General features: G+C 35.7%; 1 protein-coding gene across 2 annotated transcripts in view; it reads left to right on the top strand.

The window, feature by feature from the left end:
* The first annotated feature begins 11,726 nt into the window (after positions 1–11,726).
* The window catches only part of LOC140151119 (uncharacterized), a 42,029-nt gene continuing 32,831 nt past the window's right edge, over positions 11,727–20,924 (top strand). The window contains exons 1-6 of one of the 2 annotated variants that reach the window (XM_072173343.1): positions 11,727–12,007; positions 13,590–13,751; positions 14,200–14,439; positions 15,067–15,303; positions 16,537–16,668; positions 17,118–17,237. In XM_072173343.1, the coding sequence (XP_072029444.1) occupies positions 11,902–12,007; positions 13,590–13,751; positions 14,200–14,439; positions 15,067–15,303; positions 16,537–16,668; positions 17,118–17,237 (997 nt within the window). In that variant the 5' untranslated portion in view covers positions 11,727–11,901. The remainder of the gene's footprint in view (positions 12,008–13,589; positions 13,752–14,199; positions 14,440–15,066; positions 15,304–16,536; positions 16,669–17,117; positions 17,238–20,924) is intronic. The other variant, XM_072173342.1, reaches the window with a different exon arrangement.

Below are 20,924 nucleotides of genomic sequence, written 5' to 3'. Positions count from 1 at the left end.
ATGAAGTGAAAGATTTGGTATCGGATTGGAAACGCGTCACTAAAACCCTGTCTTTCGTTACCAGCCAATACAGGAGTTGGTTACATTGCGTATCAGCAGATGAGAAATAACTGTCGAATTTCAGATATGATTTTCATCCATGGATATTCATACTTCATTTTATTTGCCCTTTTTCGTTTCTTATTCCTTTCTGGTGATTAATATAGAAGTGCTAGATGCGTGATATCTTAAAATGTAACATGATAGATTTTAGATCGTAGTATTTTGTGACTTTCTTACTACTCGTAATTGGGACCAGGCATATGTGATGCGATCAAGCCAAATCAGTCGGAACTCGGAAATATTGATTTTGAGATATAGCCAAACAAAGAAAGGTTTTCCTTTTGTTTCCTCTTGTTTTGGAAACTCTTAAATTGCTCATATCTTTGGAACTGGTTGTTCAATTTCAATGGGGTTTTCTGCAAAATCCAGGTTTGTAAATGCTTTTTACTATCCTATAGGAAACTGAAAATTTATTATGGCCGAGTTCCGACTGATTTTGCTTGATCGCATCACATTATGACAATTTTTAACACATTGAGGATGCACACAAGACGCTCTCCAACAGTAACGCCAATGATATGCGTATATGTCAGCTCAACCCATAAAACCACTAGTGGTCCATCAATAATCAGGTCTTACGCATAAAAATCCTCTCAAGCTGAATAGCCCTGGTTAAATTGGCATTATTCTGTCAAATGCAAGGCATGTCTGGTTTTATATACCCAAAGGCTTTGGCAGTTTTATTAGGTTTCATGCTGTAAGTGTCATAGAGAGGTGTGTGTAGGGGCCACGTAAGTTTGTAATGTATTCTGAAAACATCTGAAGAACAAGGCAATGTTTGGGAGATTCAGATCGATTTCTTCAGCGTTTTCAAATATGATATTAATGGTTTTTCAAGGGGAACAATTTAAGACATCTTTGGTTTCAATCGGAGCATTTTTACGATGTTTTCCCCTGTGGAGGTCAAAATTTGACCGAAGTTGACCTTTTGCTTATAACTCAAGAACCATATGTCATTGGTAGGTCACACTATACTTTTTCTGAATCCTAATGACCAGAGAAAGACAAAATTTGACCCCAAGTAACCCTTGACCCCATGCTGGGACCCCCTGTAGAGGATTGATTAAATTGACCACCCAGAAGTAATTGCCCATGACCCATAGAAAACAACTATAATTGAAGACCGAATTAAAAAGACTAGTTTGAGTCTGACGTCCTGTCAACCAGACCAAAAATGCCGTACTGCGTAAGTCAGCAACCAAACACAACGCGCCGTTGCCCTGACGTCAGACGCAATCTAGTCTTTTTGGGGCGCCCGCCTTAAGCGGGCGCACCTATAGGCATGACTTTGTGAAAAGCTTCTAATTTCACTCTTGCTAGATTTACTTCGCAATTGTTTTGCTAAAATTATGCCCATATGCCCAACTCAGAAATAAAACCACAATTTGTTTGGATTTTATTTTATTATTGTTTTCTGATATGCACGGGATAAAATGTTGAGCGTATATGCTTTGTATAAAATACAAAATTAATGGACTTATAAAAACACCTAATAAATCAAGACCTTTGACCTTTGTATGCCTTCAACCAGTTTACCGTGTGTCTTAGAACCCGATAGACGGTGACATTATACCATACACTAGGATCCACAACATGCTCATCTATCATGGGAACAGTTCTTAAACCCTAATACATTTGTACATTCATCCTTGGAAGATTTGGGTACACAAACTCTACTCTGCAACTTGAGGTCAAATTTTGCACTATGATTATGTAATTGAGGTTATTGGACTATGTCATTGGGATGAGACTCTTGTGGTCCATAGTACCCAGTAATGTTTGCTTAATTAGATGTTATCTTAATTAGAGCTCTAGTAGGCCAAAGGTTATTATTTGCATGGTATAATTGACTTGGAACGTTTGTTTGATGGGGAGATGTCAGAGTCAGGATGTAGGTATCATTATGCCTCAAATCACGAATTATTGTAAGATTAGTGCAGAGTAGGTTAGATATGAAAATGGAAAGTTACAACAAATGACTATACATCCGTTCGTGAACTGTGTCTTTTTGAAAGACACTTCCTGTTTATCCTTCATCTCTATTTGATTTTCAGTGTATAAGCAAGTAGATGATGTATATGTATCACAGACGTTATACATTTATAAAAACTTAACGTTTTCTATTGGTCAACATAGGCGTAGATCCCGGGTGGGGGATAACCCCCCCCCCCCCATATTTTACCAGGGGAGCTTACTTATTTGTGTCTTCTATACTATTCATCATATACCCCTGCATAACGAAATTCAACAATATTCAATATCCAAAGCAATATCCTCACTACAATAGGTCCCAAAACAGAAATCCCCCACCCACATAATCGCAAATTGACACGAAAGCTTCATTTCCATTTATTTCATCCAAAACGGTCCTGTCATACACCTTCCCCAATCAAACACATTTCTCTTGCATTTGATCATCTTCTACTCTTCCCTGTAAAAATCATTATAATACCAAATCTACACACCATGGAATTCACCATCACGTCTTGTTTAAAGGAATTTTTATTAATTCGGTCTTCAATTATAAATAGGCCAAATTTTATAACTCAACATGTCACTTGCTAGCAAAATATGGGATTTGGCTCCCCTAGTATAACCTATATATTGCCGCTTACATCGTTGGCTTTGTCAACGATTTGTCGTATTTGTTATGTTGTACTTTATTTCACCATGGAGTCTTGGTTTCCTTCATCCCTCTTATGTTTAATGTGACATTTTATTGTTAGAAACTGTGCATATGCCTGGTAATATCACAGTGGTCACTGGCCTTGCTTACTAGGTCAACATCCGTTTCAAACGTTGCAAAGATGGATTTGAAATTGACATAATGGTTTCACTGCAGCACTTTACTTCACCTTCAATGAAAAGTAAAAAGGTTTTCCTACTCTTGCAGTAAAAGCAAAGCATCTAAATGCACATAAAGTGAACACAGTAAAACTATGCCATTTCCGTCACAATTTAGAAGTATTGCGCCTGAATTTTGTAACAGCTCTCCAAATGTTTAGCTATATACAAGACTAAAGTGGATCTGTTTTTCTTTTGCAATTTCGACATTGGTATACGATATTAGCTTGTAATATTATATATACAATTCTTCACCAAATCTTTGTACAATCCCATCTGTGATAGTTGCAGAGCAAAATCATTCAGAACAGAATAGTTTCCCACCACATGCCTCATGAATTTACCCTTATTTTTATCCTTTCGAGTTTGCTTCCCTGATAAAAAGTCCTTGCACGTCTTATTTGTTATAGACTAAATCGATTAGGGAGTCGTACATGACAAAACGAGGAAATATAATATAGCTAATCGCTTTTATAAATTATGATGCCTCTCTCGTTTCTTATCCCCGTTTTCAAAAATAAATTGAATAACAAAATGTATTCATTAGGCATTATCTTACTAAGGGGTGACCAGGCTTTTATTTGATCTGGGAAATTCATCCTGAAAGATGGGTACTCATTCTCTTTGAACACTTCCTTGGAGGATATACAAACCGTAGTATGTATTTAATTTTCTTTACAAAAGGTTGATAATAATATAAATTCAACGTTATTTCTACCCATTATTCTTTTAAACATTTATCAAGGTACATTTTCTTTTTTATTTCATCCATTCAGAAGATGTTGCAAAACAAACTTCATCTAAAGTTCAATGAGGCCTGGGTTAGGAGAAGAACAGATTATTACATAATAATAAGATATAGTAAAACTACTACTATATAGATCTTTCAATACATATTTTGGTATTTGCTTTATATTGATGTGAAAACATATATTATTCATTGGAAGTTTTGCATGTAAATTTATTTGCTATTTGAAAGGTCAATACAACCTCGTAAACATTATCATCCGAACTATGACCAGCCCAAATTGTACTTTGACATTGCCAGATAATGACATATTTGAAAGAAAATATCTTTGTATTAAGGGTAGACGAGGTATTGTTGGTCGAAGCAGCCAAATAAAATCAATTTTCATTATCTAAATCAATATATTATTGAAAAATAACACTTTGATGTGTTGCAGAAGTTCATGTTTAATTTATTGCTATTAATGCGTTATGTACGTTTTACAAAAGTGTTGTTGTTTCGGACCTCTTTACAGCATAACTCAAGAATCGCTGGACCTACAAATGTATATCTGTGATATTTGAATTCTTCTACACACTTGCTATGAAATGATCAATGCAATTTTTCCCAAAGCTCACTACCATTCGCAAGATGTTGTGAACTACCAAATCACCACAGTTCAAAATAGTTGCTAACCTTAATATACTATATAATATGAAAAAGCTGCGATGTGAATTGTGCTTTCTTCGGTGTCATATGGTTTAAGGTCAAACATCTGGGATATCGAAATACATTTGATGCCTTCCATTTCATCCATTCCTTCTTCCTCTTTTGTCCGACCTGTATTTTTACTTTAGCCCTTGCGTTAGTAGCTAGGATCTCGTTCAAACGAGATGACCAGTTCAAGATATGGAAACATACAATGTGGTCAATTCACAATACGACGCGCCTCCAGCGGTTGCTGGAGAAAGGCCAAAATACTTCACCCAGTGCTTCATGGGATTTGTAGCGCTTTTTCAAAGTTTAATATCACTCGCGTGACAATCCAATGATGTCTCACGGAAAGAATAACCGCTGGCGGCTCTACGTATTGTGAATCACGATCATTCTTAAATATTATCCGTCACTTTTCTGATAGCATGCCAACCATTTTGCTTCAGGTAAATCAGTAGAAAGAAAGTGAAATTTCTGGTTACATATCTTTCCGTGAAAGATGGAATATCTAGACAGGACACGAATTTAGAATAAGTGTCGCCACACAAAATATTATATTTATGGTTAGATTTTTTAAGGTTATGATTTTAAAAAGCAAAGAAGCAATAACGCGATGTTTATATCTTTATAACACAATGGTCTATTTCAAAGATGTTCCAAGTAGTTACAAAAGTCAAATTTTCGACTGTTACCCGATCACCTCTGTGAGCTTCTTTCTATGATTTAGGGCCCGGGTTAGAATGGTCTTGTTTCAAAAGACGTTTTTATGAATAACAGTTCAATAATTGTTTCAGATGACATGTCAAATGTTTTTCAAGGTCAATCGCTGTGACATTGACATGCAATTGAATATATGAATACAAAAGCCACCTAAGTCCATACTTTGGCCAAATTGAGTTAAGCATGAAAAATTGTTGCTATACATAGGCCTGTCATATGCATGAAAGAACAACTCAAATTCATTCTCTGTGTCTATTGGGCATGTGAAAAATAGCATGTATGAAAGAATCACCCAATTCCATGATTTGAGTCTTGTAACACATTGATTGAAATCCAGTATGTATAAAAGTCCACTTGTAACACATTCATTGCTAGAGAATGACTTTTGAACAAAAATGGGTTTAATAAAGGAAAGTGTGTGGTTTATATTACATGACAGAATGCTTATCAACATTATACATACCTGTGTGCTTTATTTTGTATTATCTTACTAGTGGTAATCTCATTCTAACATTGTTGTCTTTGTATATGATTCAAAAAACCCAAAAGTCCAAAATTTAAAATGAACCCCACGAAGTCCCTGAAATGCTAATCGTCATACCTAATACAGGTTAATCCACTCATTTGCACGTAAAACTTACCATATTGACCAGGTAAATCTAACTGAAGGAATTAAAATGATACACGGGTTTTTCTCTCAAAATAACTTCGCATGGACTTAGGTGGCTTTTGTATTCATGTATTCAATTACCAGACTTGTAACGAGTCACGACTCGAGACTCGACTTTTCAAAAATGGAATGACTCGACTCGGATTTTCAAATTTTCCCCATAGAGATTGTACAGTGACTCGAGTCATTTGACTCGACTCGACTCGAGATATTGTCAGAAATGACTCGACTCGACCATGAAATGACTTGACTCGTTACAACTCTGGCAATTACTTTCAAACGATCGTTGAACCAGAAAAAGAGCTCACAGAGGTGATCGGGTAACAGTCGACAATTTGACTTGTAACTACTTGGAACATCTTTGAAATAGACCATTGTGTTATAAAGATATAAACATCGCTTTATTGCTTCTTTGAATAAACATACATGTACATTGATTGTGAAATATGATATGTGTTTCGTCTCAATTGCAATCATGTTCGATTAATCACTTTATCACGACGACTATGTTTACAAGCAGCTCACCGACAGTTGAATTATTGAACTCTAAATGCAATATAAAGTTCAAGTGCAAATCCGTCATGTCTTTTGAAAAATAGGTTCGATCTGTGTTTCTTTTTTAATAAACATCCTATTAAGTAGAAAGCATCTTAAAATTAAAAAGGACCGAACATCTTTAATTTCAACCTGAATTAACTAATTGATAAATATCTGACACGGCTTCCAACTTGAAGGCTTTCTTTATAATAATGATGATAATAATAATAATAATAATAATAATAATAATAATAATAATAATAATAATAATAATAATAATAATAATAATAATAATAATAATAATAATAATAATAATAATAATAATAATAATACCGTTCGTTTCAGGAAAAAAACATCAATATCTTATATAAAGTAACTCATCAAGGCACAATATCAGAAATCAGATTGCTCTCAGACACGGCGACAGTTTGGCGATATCTTCACGAGAACAGCGGTTGACAACACCATAATTACAGGCATACCTTTCAAACTTGAGGAATTAATATGAATCCTGATATGAAATTGTCTAATGTTGACTATGTACTGTAGATGGTTTCAGAATCAGATACTCAAATGACAGAAACAGAAAGGATCTATGAAACAGCAAGCTGGGATGTTAAGCAGTAAAGTAAAAATATAAATCAGTCCAGTTCCTCACCTTACTTTATACCTTTCTTCCTAACTTACCCTTGTAAGATCTCTTATAAGTTCATTGCCCTTGGTTTTACCAACTGTATGGACTGGCCAACTTTTCAACGTGGGTTCATAATCATCACTCTGAGCAATGATTTGATAATTTAATGATGAAAAAAAATATTTCTATAATACAACGTAGATGCCATTAACAAAATCCATTTTGTTTTAATATTTATATTAATATCGTATCCTAGGCCTTGCTTCAGGCTTCGGTTTTCGAACAAATGAAAAATTGAGTCGCCACATATTGTGGCACATAGAAAAGGGGTATTATGGATAGTGTTGGTTTGTATTGCAAAATTACCAGTAGGTTATAATATTTTACTTATTCATTGTAAATTCCTTTGTTCAATGAGTCTGAATTGGCCAAAGTGTTCATAAGAACTCTGCTGTACGGTCGTTTCTTTCTAACTTTAACTATTTTAGTTGATTTCCCTAGGTTTTAATATTAATACTGTATGGACTTGTCATCTCATCTTTTCAATGTGGCGTCATCACTCTGAGCGATAATTGCATATGCAATGAGAGAGAAAAATATGGCTATAACACAACGCTGGTAATATTGACAAAAACCATTTCTCTTTGATATTTATAATAATAGTCCTATCCTTGTTTTCAGGCTTCGGTTTTCGAACAATTGAACAATTATCAGCAACATATTGTTGGTGGCACATAGAAGAGTTGTTATTTTTGGATAGTGTTGCGTGTGGTTTTTCAGTGCAAAGTTAGGTTGTAACCCATTTACTTGTTCCCTGCCTCATGTTTGTTATTTTAGTCTAGAATAATCAATCCTCAGGGAGCACTTTAGAAATTGACGATTTGTTGGCATGTAGCAATTTCATATTGATAAAAACTACCTTCGTTCTTACTTCAACAGGTTTTAAATGTCGACGATCCCGATTGAATATAGTGTGCAAAGTGATAGAATTAGCAAAGGAGATTTGAAAATGACCAAGCAAAATGAACAAAGTTAGCTGCTGAATATTGTACATTATAAACGATGGGGTTCGATTCCCAGGCGGGATCACTTTTCTACTTGCCTCCTTTATTATTTGCGACGGCGAAACTGGCGAAATATTATGCTTATAAAATATAAAGTGGATGTTATTGTTGCATACTTATTACATTCTTAATGTATGAAGAAGATTTAAAACGGATGAATAAAGAATTTAAGGGACACTTAATGCATTCGTTAAACAAGAACACCTTAAAAGCCTTCAAGTCCAATTCTGAAATTTAAAAGCACATGAATGACAATGAGAAAATATCTGTTGAAGCAATCTATTCAAGACAAGATCTGGCATTTAGCATAGACGCAGATAATTGGAGAAAGTGATAATATCAATTTTATATTCATGTTTTCATAATATATCAAAGCAAGCAGTTGACAACAATTTTAGCCAGCAATATTAAATGCTTGCATTGTCCAACGTTTTTAAACTGCTCTGCTATACGGTAGTTTCTTTCTAACTTTACTTTAGCCATAGATCCTGAACTACGTCCATTTTAAAGTTTATTGCCCTAGGTTTTCACTCCTGTATGGGCAGACTCCCTTTTCAACGGGGTTTCATCACTCTGAGCGACAATTTCATATTCAATGGGAGAGAAAAATATTTCTTTGCCACAACGCCGGTGTTATTGACAAAATCCATTTTGCTTTGATGTTTATATGTCAAAGTCATATTCTTGCTTTCAGGCTTCGGTTTTCGAACAAATGAAAAATTGAGTGGCCACATATTGTGACACATTGAAACCGGTATTACTTATGGATAGTGTTGTATTTGTTTTGTATTACAAAGTTAGGTTATAACCCATTTCCTTGTTCCCTGTTGTATGTTTGTTATTTTAGTCTAGAATAATCCATTCCTTAGGCAGCACTTTGGAAATTGACGCTCTGTTGGCATGTAGCAATTTCATATTGAAAACAAATAGCTTCGTCCTTACTTCAACTGGTTTTAAATGACGATGTACCGGAGGGAATGCAGTATTCAAAGTTTGCAAAGAAACTTTGGAAATGAGCAAGCACGATTGACCAAGCTAGCTGCTAAATATTTCATGTTATGAAAATGGGAAAGAATGAAATGAATGAGTGTGTGTAAATGTATGAAGAATAATTGTGAAGCTGCATGTCTGATATATTAGTGTAAACTAATCCATCCTCAGACAGTACTTGAAATTGACGCTTTTTGGAATGTTGAAATATCGTATTGATGAAAAATATCTTCGATCTTACTTCAACAGGTTTTGAATGACATCAGTTCAACCAAGGTAATTTTGCACCTAAAATGCAGCACATTTTAGGTCGTAGTCGTAGGAAACCTACAACAATCTGCAGCCTAACCCCCACCAAAAGGCCAAGCAGCTACCCAGGAATATGCCTTGATCCGGTAGTGGAAAGTCTGAGTTGTAACTTGACCTACGGTAAACTATTAACATATTCATTTAATATTATTTTCATAACAATAATATGATGTATTTATAAACCTCTCAAGAAGAATTGGGACGACACTTGACTGGGTTGGATTAATTATGTATTGATTTGATTAAATCACTTGCATTGTCACTAGATACTAGTAGACTCGAACACAGGACACATGAAAAAAATACACTATCTCGAGGTGTTTTAAGTTTTCGAAAAAAAATCAACTTTAAAAGATAATACATAAGTTTTTCCATGTGTGTTTTGGATAAATAAATAAACCATTACAAAAATCATTTATTTTGGCTCGTCGTATAATAATCTCGCCTTTCGAACGACTAACATACAAACCATACCTCAACAAGACACCGATTAGTCCTGGTAATGGTATGTTCCTCACCCTTTATCTAATACATTAGTTTCTAAGACCCGCATCATTGAATCTTCACATGTATTATTGTGTCCAGCATTCATGTCGTACTCCCTACCAGGCTGCCATTTACGTCTTCTCTGAAAATGTTCACTTGGAACATTTTAACATCGTAAAGAAACGCTCCCCTCACGATTTCCTAGCTTTTCTTACTTAAATAAGAAGAGGAATTTCAAAGGTGGCATCAATGGGCATCGTAATTTGACATCAGAAGTCTCATGAAGCTCAGTAGCTCAGTCCTTATCATTAGACCATCAAGGAATAGGTATACACTGCCATGGATGTGATATTAAATCTCCTTAAGGTGGTACTACACCCCCTGATAAATTTGGTGACTTTTTTTTTTATCAAGGCGTGTAGTACCATCATAAGGGCTCAAGGAATGTCCTGATATCAAATACTTTTGATTTTTTTTTATTTTTGATATACACATTTTATGGCAAATCATAAAATGTTTTTTGGCATATACATCAAAGTAAAATTTAATAATCTTAAAGTGTATGTAGATGGGATGAAAAGCCAACCATTTTGAAAGTGTTGACCTGTAGTATATAGTATTGAAGACATACATGAACGTCAGACCTAAATATTTCAGGTCTACTTCGATGACTGCTAAAAGTCAAAAATGTAAATTTTTACTAATTTGCCATAACATTTGTATTATATCGCGAATTTCAAGAAATAAAAAGTATTTGATATCAGAAGGACATTCCTTGTATTCAGAATGAAATTGGGTGTGTCTGCTGTGCTCGCAGTTCCCCCAAAAATACTGTGCAAAAGTGGGTGACCGAGCCCTTAGAATTTACAGAATAATTCGCGCCACATAATACTATTATTTATTCACAGTGAAGTGCACTAGAGAGGGCAGTAGTATTGTAATTTGTACATAACACAATGTGCTATGGCTTAAATATTTTTTCGAGTGAAAAACAGTGGCGTAGATTTCTTTTTGACATGGGGGGGGGTGGCTGGAAAATATTTCTTGAACTATAGTGAATCCAGTACCTTTTGGCGAAACAATAAGTTTATGGTACTTTTTGCGCACGAAGCGCTTGGGATTTTTTGCCCTGTTGAAGCTGAACTGATGGAATATGGTGCAAAAGTGGAAACATTTTTAGGTCTAAAATGGCCAATAATGCAGTTAATTTTTGTCAGAAACCCGCATACAGACGTCAACATTGGGGGATGATTGTATGGATCATCCCCATTGACAAAAAATGGGGGGGGGGGGGATTTATACCCCAATACCCGCGAATGATACGCCTTTGGTATAAGAACCCCCTCTATAAGTATCCTAAAATAATTTAAAGTGCAAACCAGACATACATTGGGCACTTTAATTAGATATCCATGACCTGGATTTACATCAATATGTATTGAATATTGCACAAAGTTCAAAACTCTCAAAGGTAATAAGGACGCACCATTAGATATTATCGGGGGGGCTAGGGAGTTTTTTGAAAAAAAAAGTTTTGCCTCACTGATGAGTAAAAAAAAAAAAAATTGCCTCACTGATGAGTAAAAATAAAAAACTAAAAAAAAAAAAAAAAATTTCCCCTACCCAGCTCTGTATAAAGGTATACATTAAAATTGGAAAAAAGACAACTTTGCCGCTGAAGGCGGCGAAAAAATTTTTTTGCTTCCAATGGCAGCGAAAAAACAATAATTTGCCGCCTTCGGCGGCCAAAAAATAATTTCTGCCTGACCCAAACTCCCTAGCCCCCCGATAATATCTAATGGTGCGTCCCTAAAGGAGTTTTGTTCCAATTCGGTGCACTTCTTGAATAGGTGCAAAATATCTTTCATTAGTACACATTCTGAACAGTGTCAGAGTATGCCATAGCTTTATTTCCTTATTTTAATTTTACTTAACTTTTCCACGATATTTTAGTGTCGACCAATTTGAGATTTTGCCAAAACGTATTTAATGTTGTAGTTAACGCGAAACGTTGGCTGCTCAAACGAATGGTATCTGCTTGAGATATACATAAAAGGAATAACATGATATCCGTGTACTGTTAGCCATTATTGGAATCATTAAAATGGATCGGACTTTATTCATTCTGATTTGCTTTGTACTATTAAGTGGATCGCATGCTGTATTTGACGACCAGTGTGAAACTGCAGATCAAGTTCCTGTAAATTCCGGTAAATTTCATTGTGTCAATTATCTGTTACGTATACTTAAGATGCTAGCGAATTGCTACGCGGAACTAATATTTTGCTGTTCTCGGGTTGTGCTGCGGTGGTTATCGGTCGATGTTATCATTACAGAATATTGGTGGACCAATTTTATTTTAACAGGTTTTGCTCCTCCTCGGTTTAATTCCACCTACCGTGAGCCCAATTGGAGTAAATATTGACCACTTGTGGTCTCATTTGGCTCCTAGATGTCCAGAGTGGACGAAGTCCATGGGCCCCGAGGGTTCAGGGCCCCAAGCAAAAGAGAAAATGAAATAAGCGCTGCCGCTGATTAAAGAGGCAGAGCCGAACTTACATGGGCCAGGGCAAAATTTGGAGGCCCCAAATTCAACGTGAGGAAGTCATGTGGGGCCTACTATATGATCGACAGTGGTGGCATGCAGAAGCATTTCATATTAGAGGGAGATATGCATATTTTGTTCCAATCTTACTAGGACATAATTAATTTTCGCGCGAAATTATTTTCAATTTCAGACAATTTTAGCACAAAATGATGGTGAATTTTGCTATATAGGCCTATGATATGCACGAAGCGCGCAAAATTGTGCAATTTTACCATATTTTGGTCCAAAACAATTTTGGGGGCCCTCTGGCCCAATGGTAAATCTGGCCCTGCTAAAAGGGCCCTTCTGTTTCTTGTCCATGGGCCCCCGAGGCTCTTGCTACGCCCCTGTAGATGTCCTTTGTCCTCATATGTATCCACTCACACTGCCCAAAGATTATAACCTCCCAGCAAACACAAAACGTTTTAAATAAGTTATATTTTGGCTTTTGGTTTTGGTAAAAAAGGAAGGTTTTAATAACATTAAAATGTCGGGTTATATAAAGGCCATGATACCGTTTTAAAACGTTTTGTATGAAAACACACTACAACAATATTTTTAAATGTTTTCAAAAAATGTTATTTTAAACTATTTTTGCAAACATTTTTTCCAAATATTGTGTCAATACTTAAATAACATTATGTTAAAATAATTATTTGAACCCAGCAAACACAGAAATGTTCTTAAAATGTTTTTTTTTTCAAAACCTTTTAATAACATTTAAAATGTCGGGTTATATAAAGGTTATGAAAACGTTTAACGTTATTGAAAATATTTGGGGCAAACATTTTTTGCGCCCCAAAAACGATAAGCTCTGATAGTCAAAATCAAAAAATGTCCAAGGGGTCAACAAAGGTCAAATTTCATACAACAAGGGCCATAACAATTCTAAAAAGAAAAGTTTTAGTGATCTGCATTCTGGGACTCCATATGGCTAAAACCTAAAAATGATAAGATTTTCATAAAATGAAAACCCTGTAGACCCTTTGGGACATGTTTTGAACTTTTTAACATACAGCTTATCATTTTCTACGTAATTTTCCTGATCTAGAGACGTCGATTAGAAGTTAATTCCTCTTAGCGACCGTTGTCGAGTGCCATTACGAATTCTTATTATAACTACAGTTTTCCCTCGCTTTATTAGCATCCTATCGTCATGATCTTGTCTGTTCATCTTTCCATATATTTCGTATTTATTTGCACAGATGATCCACGTTGTGCAAGTCCAACACGTTTATGTCCAGACGGTGAGGTTTTGTGTAGTGATGGACTGCAATGTATAGATGAAACAGAATGGTGTGATACTGATGACACGGTTGCAGTGTGTACTGACTTATCAGATGAACAGAATGGTTCGTGTACAGCAAGTAAGAAACAAATAGTTGCGATGAACTTTCAAGCAAATTTTGTTGTAATAAAAAAACCATTTCAGCTAAGGGCGTATCCAGCTTCATTGATTCAACTGGGTGAGGTCACAAGGGCATGTAAAAGTCTTCAAATAAGATTTTATTTCTGTCTTCTTCTTCTCTTCCCCCTTTTCTTATTTCCGCATTTTTCTTTCCTTTCGTTTTTTCCTTTTTCTCACTCATTTCTTTTATCTTCCCTTTTCCGTCCTTCTCCTCTCTTTTCCTACATTTCCACTCCCATGTTTAGTTTTGTTTCTTTAGCATTTTCAATCATATCTATTTTTTAGATAATTATAGGAATCAAGTTAAGTTGTTAAGTTGTTAAGTTACAGAGCACAGGACATTGATTGCAGAGTTAATTATTTAACTATTTCCGGTCCACTAATCAAAATCTTTAATTTTGTTGCAGCGTGCATAAATTGCCCAAATGTAACAGTTACCCCGGATCCAAACATGGCATGTCAACCTGTGTCTTGGGCTCCTCCAAGCAACATTTCATCTGAGATTATAGTATACGAAGATTGCTTACACTTTCCCCATACGACCTTTTCACCGGGAAGAACAACAACAGTTACGTACACATTTGAGACACCAGAAGGCTTCAAAAACTACTGCAAATTTGAAGTTGAGGTTCCTTCTGAAATGACATGTAAGTCACATGTGCATTCTTAAATGTCAGGAAATTTTGGATATTTTCCCCCAAAACAAGAATTAAACTATTCTGTTTGAAAACAATTTTATATTTTGTTTTGAAAGCATTTGTCAAATTGGTGACAACATTCCATTAAAGCCATCATAATGTGAAATGAAATAAACTGAAATTGGTTATTTTTTGTAATGGATAATTATACACATGTCGCAACTTACTCCTAAATGGAATCATCCAAATTGATTGCGTTTGTCAGGTCAACAGAGCAATTGCAACTTAATGGCAAAATCAGACATTATTCATTCGTCAAACTCTACGTTACACGGCCAAATGAACCAGTTGGATTTTTTCTCACTTTACTTTGTTATTACGGCTTCAAATGGACTTCAAATTTTTTCAGCAAATTTAATGGGGAAACGTACATTATGGTTTTTAGACTGTACATTTTGAAAGCTCATTTTGATTTAGTTTATGTGGGCTAAAAGGTGGATAACCGCATAAAAGTCGGACTGCTGTCATTCAACTCCAAAAATGAAATCCACTTAAACATAGTTATAGTATCACGTTCAATCTGTGTACATGCGAAAAGAGTGATATGTTTTCCCGCTTTGATTTATGTTAATTCAGGTGTCCCTCCAGTGGACAATTGTCCCAACGAAAACATTCTTGTTACAGCAGACAATCCAGCAAACGATGCTATAGTCACGTATGGTCCTATTAGCTCGTCTGATCCAGGTGCAACTGTAGAGCTCATTTCTGGATCTCCATCTGACAGCAAATTCCCTTATGGATATACCAGGATAGCGTACAAGATCTCAACAGACACCGACGAATCCTGGTGTATATTTTACATTCACGTCAAAGGTAAGTCCAAAGTTATCTTTGCTGTTGATTGATATTTCGTAATTATATCACAAGCAGAACTTGTAACAATCTTAGTGTGTTATGAATGAGAAATTTCGAATATTATTCGGAGCTTATATCATTTTACTCTTGAAACACTACATTAGACTCTAGGAACAAATATACTCAAAGCGGTCAAAGTTGGTCAATCCGACATCAAGAGCAAGATCAGTGGAATATTTGGATTAGCAGAAAGAATAATTCTCGAAAGTAAACGATACCATGATGGCAACACAACCACCAATATATTGGGCTTATCTGCAGCAGTAATTGCACCTGGTCATGTCACATAAATAAGATCACCACCAATGCCAAGCAGACCATTGGTATTATCAGAAGAAATTTCAAGTCCTGTAGCAGGAATTTGAAATCACGCCTTTACTAATCTCTGGTTCGCCCGAAGCTGGAATAAAGTGTTTGCGATTGGGCTCCGTTCACTGAAGGAGAAAAGAAACAGCTTAAAGGTATACAGAGATTTGCAGCCAGAATGTGTTGTAACAACTATACTAGTAAAGCTAACGTGACAGCCATGCTTCAAGAACTCCGATGGCCACTCCTTGAAACTAGACGCACAAAATCCCGGCTCAATATACTGTATAAGATTACCCATGAACTTGTGGATGTGCAACATGAGCTCAAAATTTAAACCAGAACCCACCGAAGATCCCAACTGTATTTATACCACCGGGTCCATGCCAAGTCTAACGTCTACAGTACCAGTTTTTATCCATCAATCATTCCCGCATTGGAATGATCTTCCAGAGGCCATCATCAATGTAACCAAACTTGAGCAATTCAAGACAGCCGTCGCTGATTATCTTGTAAAGTGGGCAGGGGGGCAAAACTTCGTCATCTAGCTCCGCGACTCGTCCAAACTCTAGCCGAATACGGATCTACCGTTTTGCTGGAGACACAGACCCAGATACAGATACAGAAATAAAGGGTAAAGCCCTATCCTTTATACCCAAATAATGTGCCCGAGACAGTAAAAACGTAATTAATAGGTTTGACGCATGGTGAGGCCTAGGCGAACACATTATTAACACGTGTTTACTACCGATGCACATTATTTGTGTGTGAAGGATAAGACAGCAACATTTATTTTCATTCTTTTGACGAAAAAACCAATTAATTTAATTTTAGCAATTATAGGTTAAAGCTTAAGCATAAACTCTATACTATTTTCTTGTGAAGATGTTAATGAATGTAGCAGTAATCCATGTACTAATGGAGGTGTTTGCAGGGATGGTGTCAACAGCTACGTATGTGAATGCCCTTCTGACTTGAATGGATACCCCTTGTGGATGGGGCAGTTCTGTGAAATAGGTAGGTTTAGAGGAAACTATTATTAACTCCAAGGAATATTTCTCCACTGACAGGTAAGAAGTAATCGCATTCAAACACATTAAAACCCACAAACACATTAAAACCCACAAACACATTAAAACCGTTGGGTACATAATGATTGTGTACAAAAAATTTCTTGCAGAATAATTCGTTTTGCAAAAATATCGTCAAAATATCGTACCAGAACAATTAGCCCCGAATAATGGTTTTCATTTGAACCGTTATTTGTTAAACTGCGATTTTTACTTTTTGAGAAATTAATGAACGTATCAAAAAACTTTTCGCAGATCGATTTAAAATGACACGACCCGTTAAATAATATGATATATATAATTATAGAAAAGTGGACTGGATTGACAATGCTAGTGAGTATTTGAAATAAACATAAAAAAAATATATAAATTATTTTCATGTGTTATTGTATGTAGATGTTGATGAATGTGCTAGCAACCCATGTGCGAATGGTGGCACCTGTATAGATAAAGAGGGAGTCAGTCTCTGGACATGTGTATGTAAACCAGGATGGATAGGAGTCAGATGTACAGACGGTAAGACTCAAAAAACATAAATAAGACAATAATATAACATAACGTGTAGAGCTAATTTTACATGACAAATTGTTTTAAATCTGTGTAGATGTTGTAAAAATTGACCTATAAATATTATCATGTTAATAAATTGTGAGGAGAAGTTAACAATGTTTTGTGCATTATGTATGATATCTACCAAAAAACATTAAAGGGGGCCAAAGTTTAAAAACACGTTTCCTTTTTTCTACCTTTTTTAAACTTGGTCCCATTTTGGATAGTTTCTTAAGATATATTAAAAGTATTCTTTACTTGTTAGTTGCCCTAGTTGGCAGTGTTTTCTGAAAAGCATTTTTAGTGAATAAATTAATGTTCGTGCTTGGTAGAAGTTTTTTTCTGAATATATATTGTAACGTGTTTTGATGTGGCAGTGGTTCTTTGTAGCTCTGCCGGGCAAACTAGTTGGCTATCCAAATTTTGCGTTTAGTGGTTTTCTGTAGCCCTCATACTGCAGTTACTGTCCGTTTTCCTATACATAATACACAGTGCTCTTTCCCATTGACGCGTGACCTCCACAAATAGCCCTACGTTAAATGTATGGGGATATGACTAGTTAACGTCGCTGTGTGAAAAATAACCGGCCAATATTAAAAGTACTCTTCTAAAGTTCTAGGAAATATAGTTTTTAACATGTCCTAAATTTTAGCTAATTTAGATGTTTGGAAATATTCGTACTTTGGTGTTTTAGTTAATGTTATAGGTAATAGTACATTGCCTAGTTAACGTCGCTGTGTGAAAAATAACCGGCCAATATTAAAAGCACTCTTCTAAAATTGTAGACAATATAGTTTTGTAACATGTCCTAAATTTTTAGCTAATTTAGGTGTTTGGAGAGGGTCGTACTTTTGTGTTTTTGGAAGGATATGTAAACGACAGATAACACCAAAAATATGAAGAAATTATTTCCAAACCGTGTTAAGTCAACAATCATTATGTTGCTCATTTTCAAGAATGCTGGTTTACAAAAAGCACGTCATTGTCTCATTTCGTGAACAATAGTACACACACCATTGTTTCCTTTCGTTTCCTTTATAATCGGTTACCCAACTGAAGCTATAATACAAACTTTATTGCGATGAAAACAGTCACATGTGCACAGCCAGAGAAGATCCGATTTAATCAGTTGAGCTGTTTCAATGAGTGTTATCTTGGTTTAATAGCTTTTAATGGGGTTAAGTCCTGCAAAGGTCGAGATGAATTCTACTGTAGACATGACTGCATCATGTGCGACACAAACTAGTTGGCTATTAAAATTTCGCTGTTAGTGGTTCTTTGTAACCCTGCGAGGCAATCAAGTTGAATATACCAAGTGCGTGGCTGTTGTTGGCGGTCTTTCGCGGGTTGTGGTTTACGGAAGAAGGAGCAAAGACTCACTTTGTTAATATCCTCATCGTCATGTGGAATTCTGCGCCTAATTATGTGTAGGACTTATATGGAGTAGGTTCCTAAGTTTATAGAGTACTCTACTACTCTTTATGAACACGCAGTATAATAATAATACATTGCCTGCTGCATATTGCACCGCTTTCGAACATTCAAACAACTATAACTTGTGGAAATAATTGCATGTAAAAATAACATTTGTGACCCATTCTTCAGGTTTTTGGGGCGCCCGCTACGGCGGTGGCCCATTATTAGGCTTGACTTTGCAAAAAGCTTTATTTTTGGTCTTGCTAGATTTACTTCGTAACTGTTTTGCTTAAAAGTATGCCCAGCTTAGAAATAAAACCACAATATGCTTGGATTTTATTTTATAAAATGTTGTGCGTATATTCTTTGTTTAAAATACAAAATTAATGGACTTATAAAAACACCAAATAAACCGTGACCTTTGTATGGTCAGGTATGGTTTAAACCAGTTTACCGCCTCTTAGAACCCGATAGACGGTGACATGTGACCATTCTAGTTATGTATGTTTTGAACATGTTTGCACATGAACTAGTTGTTTACAGTGTGAAGAATCTACGACATGCTCATCTATCAGGGCACAGTTCTTTAACCCCAATACATTTGTGCATTCATTGAATGACCTTTGAAAATGTGAGTACAAAAACTCATACTCTGCAACTTAAGGTCAAATTTTGCACTATGATTGTTTAATTTAGGTTATTGATAATATGCCATTGGAATGAGGCCATTGTGGGCCATATAGTGATTGCAATAGCAACAGGGATGTGACCTTTTGCACACCTAATCCTTAAACCAAACAAAACAACCACTGACCAATCATGAAATCACTAATTAGTTTATGTTCTTGACTGCTAACTGATTGTGACCGAAGATATTAGAACACAGCTCAGTATCTTTGTGGTGACTATCTCTGATAAAAAACATTAATTAACGAATTTCAATTCTGGTCAGCAGAGAAAGGAATAAATTCGAAAGACTTGACTGTGTTGAAGGTCAGAAGTGTATTTGCAACCAGAGTTGCCGACCCGCGATATGGTAGCCCAATTAGGCGACTTTTGACTCGTGGTTCACCGTTGTTGGGCAGTTTAAAGCAATAATGTACGATTTAGGCCTACGTCATTTTGTTAGTGTTTACCCAAAATGCTGAATGAAATAATATTTATTGTAATATGCCTAACTGCTGGGAAGGGTTCCTAGCAAGGTAAAGTGAAAGAAACCCCAATGGCTATTTTGTCCGTTTAAAATAGAGTTCTATGGCCGATTTAAAGTCATAATTATGACGTAATTTTGTTATTTATTAATTAATTTTTAGCAGAATTAATAACATAAAAAATGGGTAGTGCCCGTTTCATGAAGAAAAACAATCTATCTTACCCTTGATTTAACAGGCCTGTCAATTTCTTGGAATTGTTTGATATGAAAGGAGGGTATGATTGTTTTGTATTAGTTTAAGTATTTCTTAGCCTCTCTTAGCCACATGGTTGGCTACAGAAGACACAGAGTATACCTTAGGATAAACTGGCATGAGTGCGCCGACCCCAGGTTTTCAACATTTCAGATGGACGGATGTCGGTGAAAAACGAAATAATTACGTTTACATGACTTTGTCGAAATTCGTCGTGTGACAAAAATGAGTGTATAGAGGACTAGGGGGGAAGCTTACAAATTTGTGTCTTCTATACTATCCATCATATACCCTAGGGCCTGCATAACGAAATTCAACAATATTCAATATCCAAAGCAATATCCTCACTACAATAGGCCCCCAAAACAGAACTCCCACCCCACATAATCGCAAATTGACACGAAAGCTTCATTCCATGAAGCATTTCTCATATGTGACTGGACGCGGCGAATCAGCCGTAACGTCGGCCCCGGTCAATTTTGTTTTATTTCGTGTTTAGAAAATATATACCATAAGCTTTAAAATGGTATATCATTTGACTTCAAACGATATCCAAAAGCGGGGTTATGATTTGTTGAACTCTGTTCCTTCGACAAAATTCATTTTTTATCGGTTCTACATGTGTCTCTTTATCTACATTTCTGGTAATAAATATCCAACAGTCATAATTGGCGGTCATTTCAAATCATTCCCAAGTCAACGAGGTTCAGAAATATCCTCTCATTGTTCATTGTTGATTATACATACCTAGACAAAATACAATGCTTTGTTATCTACCACTTGAACAGGATTTAGCCAAAGCAAACAAAGACAAGAACTACTCTATAGAAAT

This window comes from Amphiura filiformis, chromosome 4, assembly GCF_039555335.1.
Source record: "Amphiura filiformis chromosome 4, Afil_fr2py, whole genome shotgun sequence".
In the NCBI taxonomy this organism is placed as follows: domain Eukaryota; kingdom Metazoa; phylum Echinodermata; class Ophiuroidea; order Amphilepidida; family Amphiuridae; genus Amphiura; species Amphiura filiformis.
This window is presented reverse-complemented; position numbering and strand designations above follow the sequence as displayed.